Source organism: Podarcis tiliguerta, assembly GCF_965153285.1.
Source record: "Podarcis tiliguerta genome assembly, chromosome: 4".
NCBI lineage: Eukaryota > Metazoa > Chordata > Lepidosauria > Squamata > Lacertidae > Podarcis > Podarcis tiliguerta.
The window spans coordinates 19400085-19413089 of NC_139537.1; the positions used below are offsets into that span (position 1 = coordinate 19400085).

The 13005-nt window shown below is 39.3% G+C and overlaps 1 protein-coding gene across 1 annotated transcript in view; it reads left to right on the plus strand.

Annotated features, from left to right (window-relative positions):
* DYNC2H1 (dynein cytoplasmic 2 heavy chain 1) overlaps nt 1–13005 on the plus strand; it is a 154872-nt gene that overhangs the window by 85735 nt on the left and 56132 nt on the right. The window contains exons 72-76 of the mRNA XM_083435941.1: nt 5009–5074; nt 6481–6531; nt 7314–7391; nt 8652–8783; nt 12537–12609. Of these exons, the coding sequence (XP_083292067.1) occupies nt 5009–5074; nt 6481–6531; nt 7314–7391; nt 8652–8783; nt 12537–12609 (400 nt within the window). The remainder of the gene's footprint in view (nt 1–5008; nt 5075–6480; nt 6532–7313; nt 7392–8651; nt 8784–12536; nt 12610–13005) is intronic.

The window sequence follows — 13005 nt, forward strand, 5'->3', positions numbered from 1 at the left end:
AACCCTAGAGTCTGGCAAGACTGGCCTGTACGGGCAGGGGTACCTTTACCTTTATAGCCGTCATACACACTGGAACCACTCCAGGCCTTAGTGGAATCTTGCATTCATCACTTAGGAACTCGTTCTCCAGATTGCCTTATGTCAAGGGTGAGAGTCCCAAACAGGATAGCTTCAAGCACAGTATCGCCACAGAGTGGTACCTTATAATTTGAGAACCATTTTGGTGAATGAGCAGCGGGTTTTCATTATTGGCTTAATTCACTAGGAAGCATTATTGCACAGGAATGCTTCTTGCATGACCATAACCTTTCTGAGAACAGAGGGAACACATGATTTTGTAATTTCGTATGCACGACACTATAGACTGAAAGGGAATTACCTGGCACTGAAAAATGATTGACCTGTTTTGTAACAGACCATACAGCACATATTTTTCTAGTGGACTGCCCAATTACTCACTTTGAAAAGAGTGAAGTCGTTGTATCTTATGGTTAAAATAAGCATTCAGTTTTTAGATTGTCTATATTCACAGTCAGAGTACATGCAGAGGCTTCATTGAGCTCTAATGAACAAATTTCCCCCCGGAAAAAGATTATACATAACAAATGATGCAAGGCAAATCATTCATTTAATAAAACTACTTATTTATGTATTTCATTGGCTATATTGTAGAGCTAGTGTAGTGTGTACAAGACTCAGAAAGAGCTAAGAGTCAGGCAGTCCCTGATTCAAACATATTTATTATGTATTTTTTTAATTGTTCCTTCAGCAATGAAATGCACAGTAGTATTTTATTTAATGGAAATAAAGCAATACCACACGCGAAAATGTATTCATAAAAGCACTGAAAATGGCACATAATAAAACCCTACAAGAGATCAAAACATCTACAAAGTCTGGGAAACCAAAGAAAAGCTCTTTGCCTAGCGCTGAAATACCATTAATAGCTGCCAGGCAAGCTGTCCTGGGAAGAGCATTGCAAAGAGGGACTGCCACAGTTGAAAAGGCTTTCTCTCCAGTCACTACTCACCTTATCTCGGATGGCACAGAACCTAGAAAGAGCCTCAGGTGATGATTTCAGTGATTGGGCAGATTGGTCCACACCAACACTTTGAATTGAGCTTGGAAATCGACCAAGAACCAGCTGTGCTTTTAACACAGGTGAGATATAATTTGGATACGCAGTCCCAGTTAGCAGCCTAGCAGTGACTGGATTTTCCAAGCTGTCTTCAAAGAAGGCCCCACATCTAATAACATTGGTGATGCCTAGTTCTGCTCCAGCTGGAAAGCAAGTTAACCTCAGAGCCTCTTTCGCCTGGACTGCCCTTTGCCCACAGGGCTACCTACCACCAACTGTCTATAGCAGGCACGTTCAACAGGTAGATCGTGATCACTGGTAGATCACCGGCTCCCCCCAAAGAAGCTTAACAACTTTGACTTGAACCCCAGAAAACTTCCCAAAATATGCTCAGCAATTTAGACATGAACCCCCCAAAAGGGGGTAGATCACTGCCAGTTTTTAACTCTGTGAGTAGATCACAGTCTCTTGGGAGTTGGCCACCCCTGGTCTATAGGAATAATTCTGCGGGGGAGAGAGGTAAGTGATGATAACCCCAGTTTCTAGCTGAACTGCCCTCTCCCTCTCTGAACCATCTGCTGCCAACTGTCCTATGGGAAGGATTTTGAGGGCTTTAATATTGTTTATTGTAATTTTATTGAGGTATTTTATGTTACTTACAAGCTGTTTTGGAAGAATTTATATCCCGAAAGATGAGCGATAAATATATATTTTTAAAAACCAATTGATTACCAATTGATTTACATTTTTAAACCAATTGATTACATTTCACACCAAATTTTCAGGTGACATCATACAGAATTTTTTAAAAAAGATACAGTACCGAAGATCACATTTCCCAAAAGACCCGAGGCATTTCTATTAGGAATAACAAGTAATGATATCCTGAAAAAAGCACTCAGTCTCTTTTTATATGCAACCACCACAGCTAGAGTGTTTTATGCGAAAAAATGGAAATAAATTTGGCAGAAAAAATTGATAGAATACACAGAATTAGTAACTATGACCGCGAAATTAAGAAATAAGGATGAGCCATGGATAAGAGATGAGTGGAAGTTCTTTGAACAATATCTTAAAGGCTATAATAGTCAATCTAACCTACAAGTAGGAATGAACATATGAGCAGCAGATAAAACTAAAGAAAGGAAGATTTGAGATGAAAATGGATGGAATAATAGAATATGCAGCCGACAAAAGACAACCTAGAATGCCATGGAGAGATGGATTGGGAAGTCTGAGGATAAGAGATAAATGATGAATATTGTATGATGCATATATAAATTGTAAAAATGCATATATATATTTTACACAAATTATCAAGTGACAAATCACTCGGTCATTTCATGCACATGTTAAATAGTAGGGGGAACAAGAATGAGCCCTGCAGAAGCAAGTAGCATAAATTTCACAGGCAGAACTCTCCAACTCTTTTACCGTTCTCTGAAACAGCCTCTCCAGGTAGGATGCAACCAATAGAGCCATCCAGTTCCCAGTTCCAAGAACCTTCCCAGAAGGATACTATTGTTGCTGGTATCAAAAGCCAATAATTGATACAGTAGAAGCAGCAGAGCTTCACTCTCCTGCCTCTTGAAGTGTAGTTCATGTATCAGGGCAACCAAGGCAATTTCAAACAAGATTTAAATGAGTCAAAATGCTTAGGTTCGTCTAGCAGTTTCTGGAGCTGCTCAGCACTTTTGCTGGTGTGATTTCTTTTGGGGGACAGCTAATCCTTAAACATATTCTTCAATGTGTTAATAATAATAATAATAATAATAATTTATCTATACCCCGCCCATCTGGCTGGGCTTCCCCAGCCACTCCGGGCGGCTTCCCAAAAAAATATTAAAATACTGTCATACATCAAACATTAAAAGCTTCTCTAAACAGGGCTGCCTTCAGATGTCTTCTAAAAGTCTGGTAGTTGTTGTTCTCTTTGACATCTGGTGGGAGAGCATTCCACAGGGAGGGCGCCACTACCGAGAAGGCCCTCTGCCTAGTTCCCTGTAACTTGGCTTCTCGCAGTGAGGGAACCGCCAGAAGGCCCTCGGTGCTGGACCTCAGTGTCCGGGTAGACAGGTCTTGTTTATTTTCTAGATTATTTTTTTTGTTATTAGCATCTGTCAGAAGAAAACCTCAAGCTACCCCAACAATTGAAAGCAAGCTTTTCAGTTCAGTAGCTAAGACTGTCTAAGGAGGCTGCTGTTGTTCATTATCCCCATCTTTGCACCAAGTCCACTGTCCTCTGTTCTAATCCCCTTGAACGGAATGGGGTTGCACAATAACTGTGCTTTTGGAAGATTGGAGTTTTTCTTCACCAACCTAAATAGTTAGACTGGTGTCTTCCATATGTTGTCAGCGTGTTATATGACTTTGCATTACCACAGAAGTTGAATGAAATAGCACACTCCAAGCCCTTCATAATATACAGTATATGAGAGATTTCTTGTTTTCAAAATCTCCCCTGAAGAGTAGAAGATGAATGGAAGGTTAAACATATAATTTTGTGATATCAAAATGAATTATTACCATTTGCTTTTGTTATGATGGTGCTTTATATCATCAACATTGCTGCATCTGACCCTTTGTTTCAGCTGGGTACTGTAGATGAATTTAAAATGCTGCTGGTTAGCTCTGAAAGTGAATTCATTGAAAAACTATAAATTAGTAGTTAGGGATTTATGTAGTTGCTTGGTTCAGAAATGAGCTAGTTCAATTACCCTTTCACTTCAGCTGATATATGGCTGTAATGTAAGACTGTGTACTGCACTGACACTGTAGCCATTCAATATTAAAAGATTTCCAAGCTAAAGTTATAAGCCTTTGTGCCTTACAAAATTAATTAATTAGATCTGTTTTGCATCTTTCATATCATTTTCAAAATCATTGCATGCCACACTTAAAGACATAGTAACCATGTTAACAGTAACAGACTAAAATAGGGCATATGATCTTATTCACAAAAATGAATAATTTGAAGCACAATTTAGATTCTGATTAAGCACAACCTTAGTTAGCATTAACCAGTGGTTGTAGTGTGTCGTAACTGCTCAGCCACTGTTAAGGCCTTTGGGGAAAATATCTGCACAAGAGGTGAAAGAGGAACATGTGATCTCACAGCATGTCCTCTTAAACTTGATTTAAGAAATAAAGAGAGCAGTCCTGTGCACAAGAAGCTGGCATAAAGTACACCAGTGTAAACTAAGCCAATGTAAAGTTACATCAGAGCCAAAGCCCATTCAACAGAGGGACTGCTGCTGCTGCTCTGCCTGAAACTCTGATCCCACCCCTGCCATGTAAGCAGAGATATTCCTTAGAAGTGGCTAAGAGCTAAACAAGACATGATTGTCACATAGTTTGGGGTTGTGTTTAATTTTTCTTTTTGCATTGGGAATATGTAATCTGGATAAGGACTATGCTGAAATTGGAACTAAACCTTAACTCTTAGGTCCTATTCATAATGGGATGAAAGCTCTTGTTGGCATCAATAGCTTTCCCCTCAGTATGAACAGGAAGTGTGTGAAGCAGTTCTGATTGGGACCATGGTGGGACCGAAGAGTTAAAACAGGCTTCCTCAACCTCGGCCCTCCAGATGTTTTTGGCCTACAACTCCCATCATCCCTAGCTAGCAGGACCAGTGGTCAGGGATGATGGGAACTGTAGTCTCAAAACATCTGGAGGGCTGAGGTTGAGGAAGCCTGAGTTAAAGCCTTCACACCACACTCCCAAACTGGCTTGATGAAAGGAAAATGAGCTACATCTAGTTTCGCCCTCAAAGTATGTTGCCAGTTCTCTGAAAATAATATATGGTCTTATAATTAACGTTGCCTTTAGTTCCTGTGCATATGTGAAAACTAAATTATAGGGTTTAAATTCCTAGAAAATGTAGCCTAGCATACTGTTCTTAATGTATCTAACTTATTGTTATTGTAGGCTGATCAACTGATGTTTGCACTGCATTTTGTGAAAGGCATGCATCCTGAACTTTTTCAAGATAATGTAAGTGATATAGGAATGCTTCCTTTTACATTTGAATGATTTGATAAGCAGAAAATAAATAGGAGCACTAGAATATCTTCCAGCTACCCAGCTAAATAAAAAATAAACATAACAAATACAATGCTTTCCCTAAGGACCCTGGGACATCTTGCAACATCCCCAGTGGATGTTCCTCTGACAGTTGTAATGTCTGATGAAATATTGCCACCGGATATGAGAGATCCACGGGACAAAATGAAATGGTGGTGTGCAGAGTTTTTGATTCCTTAGCACTATCAGCCTTTAGCTCTCTCCACATTTTGCTAGAACAGCTGTGTGTTATGGGTGTAAGATCTTTTAGAAGTTGTGATTACATAATATATGGCTAAAATTGACATGTAGCTTCAAAGTATAGAACAACATATGAAACAAATGTAGCTACCACTAGTCCTCCATGTGTTTTGGGGAAATTATTCAGGATATTCCTAAAGGCGTACTTAAGGAAAGCAAAGAGCAGCAGAGGGTTTTTTTTTTCATCAACAAAGATGAGATAAACATTTAAATAATTTCCTTTCCAGATTACAATATAAGCTTTGTGATTCCACATGTAGTAGACTTCTCTGGTTCAGACAGTACAAAACTGGCAGACCTTGTCTCAGTGGCCTAAGCTTGCTCAATAGATGGTTTTCAGACTAGCAAGAAGGGTATCTTCCCAATGATTCCAGGCCTGCCCTGGCTGGGAGAGAAGATGGTCTCACAGCACTAGTAGGAGCAGTCTACCTCTGACTAATGGGTACCATAGATGTTCCAGCTCAAATGTTCCCTGGAACTGTCACCAGTGCCACCAGTCTCTTTCACACTGACCTCCTGATCCAAGAATCTCAGAAAGTAGCTAAGAACAAAATTATCAGCTGGATGTAGGATGGGCTTAGCTGCTCTCTTGCCTGCCACCTCTGCACTTCAGATTCTTTCCACAACTCTCTTCCTTTTACAGGGTTCCAAGCACATATGCTTTAGTCATTGCTAGCCAATAATTGTCATGTTCGCATGTAACACTGAACCAGGAATGAGCCTTAACAAGTGATGTTTCACACTCTCACGCTCCCTACTCCTCCTTGCACATGACCAGGACTTCTGCCAAGGTTACTTTCAAACACAATGCTAAGCTGAGATTCTTTTAATAGTTTAACTAAATTCAGGAGAAGTGCTCCTCCTGTCTACGCTGCAGGAGAAGAGCAGAGGTGTGACATTTCACTTGGGCTTTTTGAGGCTTTTCCATGTTTCAGCGTTGCACGTGAACTGGGGTATGACATTTCTTAAGTCCCTTTGAAAATGTAATACTCATTTCCTTTTGGCTTTCAGAATTTACACTTATGTATGTTACGCTTCAGCATATTTTAACTTGGGTTTCTTTCATTATTTTATAGGAATGGGACACATTTACGGGTGTGATCATTGGAGACATGTTACGAAAATCTGTGAGTCTTAATGGATATTTCTCATAAAAAGTAGTGCGCTATAGCTTCCAAATGCCATATACCTCCGTGGCCCAGAGGCTTCAGACCTTAAAAACAGGGTTTTTTTTGTTTTTAACTGTTTTGATGAGAATTTTCAGACTTTAACCCCAAGCAGGTACCTGATTGGGCCAAACCAGTAGTTCAAGTTCCTGTCATGGGTGGCTCCTTCTGACCACTCTAGACAAGCTGAGATTCCAAATATCATAGGAAGTGGAGACTGCTTTTGTAGTGATTTCATAAGACATAGCAATGCTGAAGAGCTTTATTAAGAGAGATCCCTACTATAGAAAATACTGTAGGTGTTACTCATGAGATCACAGATATCATTTTGAAATTAGAACTAACCCTTCCCCCCCAGGAATGAATGAAGGAGAAAAAACCTCTAAAACATGGGTGATTAGGGTATGTTCACATCACTTGTTTTCAGTTTTAGCTGAGTACAGGTAGTGAAAGATGTGGATATTTCTGAGGCACATTACAAGCAATCAATACAGAAAAGCAATGGTCAAATCTATTATTGATTATGCATTTTTATAACTCCAGCATTATTTTTTCTTCTCTACTGCACCTTTCCATAACAAATATGCACTTTCAAATTATTTTTATTTCAATGAAGTAAGGTTGAGACATGCCTAACACTGCCTTTGAAGCCAGTGGAAGTTAAAATGTTTCAGTTTTACTGTGCTATACCTTAATATGTGAAACGTTTTCAAAATACAGTAATCTTTTCTTGTTCTGTTAAGGATTCCCAAAAAAGCATTAGAGACCAGATTCCTTCTTGGATTGAACAGGAAAGAGCATGGGCGGTAGCAACTCTAAAGGTATTATTTCACTGGACGTTTTCTTCAAAAATCAGTTTAACACTAAGAAAATTGATGTTTGCTAATATGATCGGATTAGTTAATTTAAATTTGACTATTCCAAAATGAATTCTTCACTCACTTTCTTGCATTGAAACCACAACCATATATTTTCATTCTGTAGAGTGGCCTGCCTTTTCTAGATAATAATGCAGCAATTGATCTAGTATTGTTGAGGTTCAGTTATATATGTTTGTATATAACATGTACTCTTGACTTTTCAGAATGTCTTCTCTGTAGTCCTCGTTTTTCTTCCTCATTTCTCAGTTTACCAAAACAGTATGAATTGCATTAATTAAGTAATATGTTAGCAGAAAAATTATACAAGTATGGAATAATAATAATAATAATAATAATAATAATAATAATAATAATATGCTGCCTATTTGACTGTGTTGCCCCAGCCACTCTGGGCGGCTCCCATCAAAATATTAAAAACACAATAAAACATCAAACATTAAAAAATTCCCTATATAGGGCTGCCTTCAGATGTCTTCTAAAAGTCAAATAATTGTTTATTTCCTTGACACATGATGAGAGGGTGTTCCACAGGGCGGGAGTGACTACCAAGAAGGCCCTCTGCCTGGTTTCCTCTTACTTAACTTCTTGCAGTGAGGGAACCACCAGAAGGTGCTTATACTAAGGCGCTGGGACGGTTGAAGGCACTAAATCAGCATACCAATTTTGGTGGCCAAATTGCTGTGCGTTATTTGTGCCTGTGTGTGTGCATGCATTTCCTGGGAAAGTTAGTCACACTTTTGAGCTGTTTTTCAGTTTGACTGGTATTGTAAAAATTTACTAAGTTGTTAATTTTATGAGGCAATGCATTTTTAGAAATGGAACATTTTCCATGGAAAACTATAGCAGTGGAATAATTCTGCTCCTCATCACTGGTGATGCTGTGAGATTATGCATGGGGTATAGCTTTCATTTCACTAGAAATATATGTAAATGGGACCACATTCTTAAATTAGCAGTGGTCTTATAACTGGCATATTGTTTTGACACATTGGGTACATTATAAGCCACATGAGTGCACTTCTTTAGAAATCAATGAAAAAAGTTACTCCTAAGTAGCTTGTTAAAGGGCTGCAAAGAATGGATTGTTCAACAATTGCAATTATATGACAGTTTATTCAAATTATTCCTTGTTCAGCTATTAAAAATAGATCACTACTTTTTTTTGCTGTTAAATATAAAACTTGCACAATTGTTCTTCAGATCTCTCTTCCAAGCCTGTATCAGACCATTTGCTTTCAAGATGCACCTCTATGGCAGACTTTCTCACGGAGTTCAATGTGTGAACAAGATTTTCCATCTATTATTGCAAACAGAATCTCACTCTTTCAACAGGTATACTTTGATATTTCCTTATTTAACTATTAGACCACAGTCTAGCTAAACGTGGCCGTTGCAGCCATGTTCAATGAAACCACTCATCCTTAGTGTCATTGGAACCAGTGCAAGAAGTTTGTCATTGCTAAAATACCATTTGCAATGGAACTTCGTCAAAATTAAATTTGGTGTTTTAATATGTATGGCTTGAAGTTTTTTTTAATAAGTAGCAATAAAACAAAGAGAATTACTGGTGGCTAGCACTGTAGACCACAGTTCATTCAAAGCAGACTTATTCAAGCTTCACAGTAACCAACAATATAAAAATACCCAAGACAGTATAACTGTTAAGTGTGCAAAGTGCTACCAGGGCTATAGGTTCAGATCTATGTTGTACTGTGTATGTGTGACCACTGCTCTCTAGGTGTTTATAGGGGAAATCCGTAGATCATTGGTAGATCATCTATGCTTTGCATATCTTCAAATCTGCAATTTCCAGAGTGCTTTGCCAACAAGCATTTATCCTCGTTTGCCTCCATAGCACACTGCGCCCTTTTTAGCACCAGCCTGATTTTTCTGTGGTGCTTTAGAAATAAGTATTATGTTTTCCAGTGGGCACTAGGGCAAATGTTTGTGCATTTCTGGCCTTGCTTTGTTGTTGGTTAGTCTGTGATTTGTGTGGTTTGTGAATTAGATGAGGGTGTGAGTGGTGTGCCTTTATCCCTGTATTAATTCCAGTACTTCTTGGGTTTATTTAAGGGCTTTTGAGTTTATTTTTTCCTCTGAGTGTGTGTGTCCATTGGTTTCTTCTGTCTGTTGTTGTCCTTTGATTCCTTTTCCAATTTGAAATTGATTCTCCCCATAAATTAATTGATCGATTTTAAGATTCCCTCAATTGATTGTTATTCCCTTAAAAAAATGATTCTCTTGATAAATCCACTCTTGATGCACTGACATTATTTAACATCTTATTTAAAAAGTTATTTCAAGTTCACACCTTACTAAGCCAGAATCGGCCTGTGAAAATGTGAACATTCCTCGTGGGAATGTTTTGGAGCCTGCAGAGTGATTTTTCTCGGTCTGAAAGGTAGCAAGGCCAGACGGAGCTTGTGTTTTTCACACCAGGCACCAAGAGAAAGTATGATTGGTCTTACCTGAAGAATAGATTTTGGAGATCTTAATCCATTCACTGGTTGGGTATGACCTCATCCGGTGATGAGGCAGGAGAGCATAGAATTCTGGGAAGCAAGTGTCTCCTCTCTCTGTTTTTTTCCTTCCTGTCTGACTGTCAGGGATTGGGCAGAGGAGGAATGGTGAGGAGAGGAATAAAAGGTTTAAGATATGAGACTTAAGGAAATAAGAACACACTTGTGCCTGTGCTCTGCCTGCCTGCCTACTTTTATTATTAAGATGATAGGATCTTGCCCGAGAAGTAAAATAAATAAATTAATTATATTTTCAAGGACTATAAACTTTCAATCCATCCTTACTTTTAACTTTTTGATCCAGCTTGCCTTATTAAAATGCAATTATATATATATATTTATAATAAATGGCTATAATAAGAAGGAGATTGGCCACTGTTCCTGATTGTCTAGGCAAATCTCTGTATAGAGTTAGCCCATCTGTGCAGGTAAATTTCGGGCTTTGATAAGAGGAAGTTACCGTAGATACTTCTCACCTTCCAGGCAGTAGCAGACAATGGGGGGGGGGGCACATCACTTACCTGACCTCCCTCCAGCCCTAGTCACTGCTACCTACCTGGTAAGAGAAGAAGAGGAGGAGTAAGGTCAGAATGGCGGAAACGCACTGGCAGGAGGACTGGATTGGCTCTGCCAGCATGTTTTCAGGGTCTCTGCCTCACCCCTCCTCCTCTCTTGTCTCAGTATGCGTGGCGATTTGGCCAAAGGGAGGACAGGTAAGTTGTGCAGCCTCATTGTCTACTACATCTTCTGGGGATTAAACTATCCCTCAGGTAAAGGTCTTAGCCTCTAACAGTATGCCTCTGGGAATCGCAAATGAGGAGAAGTGCTGTTGCCCTCTAGTCCTGCTTGTGGACTTTCCATCTGGTTGATGACTGTCAAAACAAGATGCAGGACTAGATGGGACTTTGCTCTGATCCAGCAGGGCTCCTCTTATGTTCTTACAGTGGGTGCTACAGTGTTTCCTTTCCCCCTGCAATGGTGCTGTTTTGTCAGCTTCTACCACGCAGGTGGCGCTGTGGGTTAAACCACAGAGCCAAGGACTTGCCGATCAGAAGGTCGGCGGTTTGAATCACTGCAACGGGGTGAGCTCCCGTTGCTCTGTCCCTGCTTCTGCCAACCTAGCAGTTCGAAAGCACGTCAAAGTGCAAGTAGATAAATAGGTACTGCTCCGGCAGGAAGGTAAACAGCGTTTCCGTGCGCTGCTCTGGTTTCACCAGAAGCGGCTTAGTCATGCTGGCCACATGACCCGGAAGCTGTACGCCGGCTCCCTCGGCCAAGAAAGCGAGATGAGCGCCGCAACCCCAGAGTCGGTCATGACTGGATCTAACGGTCAGGGATCCCTATACCTTTACCTTTACCTTACCAGCTACATCAGATTGCCATATTGTAAAGAGAGAGAACTGGAAGCATTGACTGACTGAGCAACAGAATTGATAGATTAATGTATTAGTCACATATTAAAAACTGCCAGTTTAATTGATTTTAATTGGAGCTGTCACCTGTGAGAAGGTTATCAGTGCTGATGGAACTGTTAGAATTACTTTTTTTAAAAAAAAAAATCAGGCACTACTTAAGAAGATTATCTGTTTATTTTATTAAAATAAAGCACTCTTTCCATTAAATGCTTTTCAATCTCACCTATACAACAGCTCACCAATTGGTGTTTATTTTAGTTGCTTAACTTCAAAAGTCAATCACCCAGAAAGCATACTTTAATTGGTTGACAAGCCTAGAAATACTGCAGAATTTATATTGAATTGAGATGATGCAAAAACATCTGCTGTATCAAAACTAAAATTTATCTAGTCCAGGTCTCTTTGCTCCCATGGTGACTAGCCAGATTTTTCCAGGACTAACACTGATAAGTCATGTTAATAATCATTTACTGCTGTCCTCCTCATACACCATCAACTGGTATTCGATGGCATTCTGAACATAAATATTCCACTACAGTTGTCATAACTAATACCCATTTGCAGATCCCATATCCTTTAAAAAAAAATATCCAGTTTGATTGCCATCACCACATCGTGTGGTAGAGAATTTGATAGATTAACTCTCTTGCACTCTTACCTGTCCTGAATCAAGCACCAATTATTCTCATTGAGTGCCTCCTATTACCAAGAATCTGAACCTACAAGTACAGAATTTTTTAAAAAATCATAACCTCAAAATAACACAGACCAAACTTCATATATAACAACTTGTATCTCTCTTATTTGTTGAATTATTGATGTATTTTAAATCAGCATTGTAACTTATCTGGAAAGTAACTTCGTCTAGTTTTTTTAAAAAGCTCATATTTTAAAAAGCATGCCCAGTTTCTTTTAAAGATTTTTGTATTACATTTTCCTCCCCTAGCAGCAGGACAAGGAGAGAGGGGAATTCCATCTGTGCTAACGTGAATCCTTGCACTTGTGTTAATCATGTGGTAGTAATCATCATAAATTTTATTTATATCTTGCCCTTCCCGGCCGGAACTGGGCTCAGGGCGGCTAACATCAAAAAATGCACACTGGTATTTGATAATATGTTGGAATTTTAATGTGACTATATTCGTTTCAAGGTCCTTGTGGTCCAAGCTGTCAGGCCAGATAGACTACAGAGCGCAATGGCCCTTTTCGCATGTAAAGCTCTGGGTAAGTTGATCGTTTTTTAGAACAACATGAGGTAAAAAACAATTACACCTTGATTCTGGTATGGGTACTATATATTCCAAAGCACATGCATATCCCTATGCAGAGAATCAAATGCACATTTAGGTGCTGCATACGGTTTTTCTTTCTGATCCAGTAGCTGAGGCAACATGTGAAGCCATTTTTGAAAACTAAAATCCAGGCAGTGGCTCGGTGGGAGGGAAAATGAGAAAGCGGGAAGTTGATTCAATAGTACTGCAGAACCAGATTTTGTCTGATGTGAAGAGTCATTTATACCTACATGTGGAAAACTCAAGGTTAAGGATTAGAACATGGGGACTTGAGCTGAAGAACACAAGAAAGAGGCAAAACGAAAAATGTGCTTTCCTGTCCCCCAGA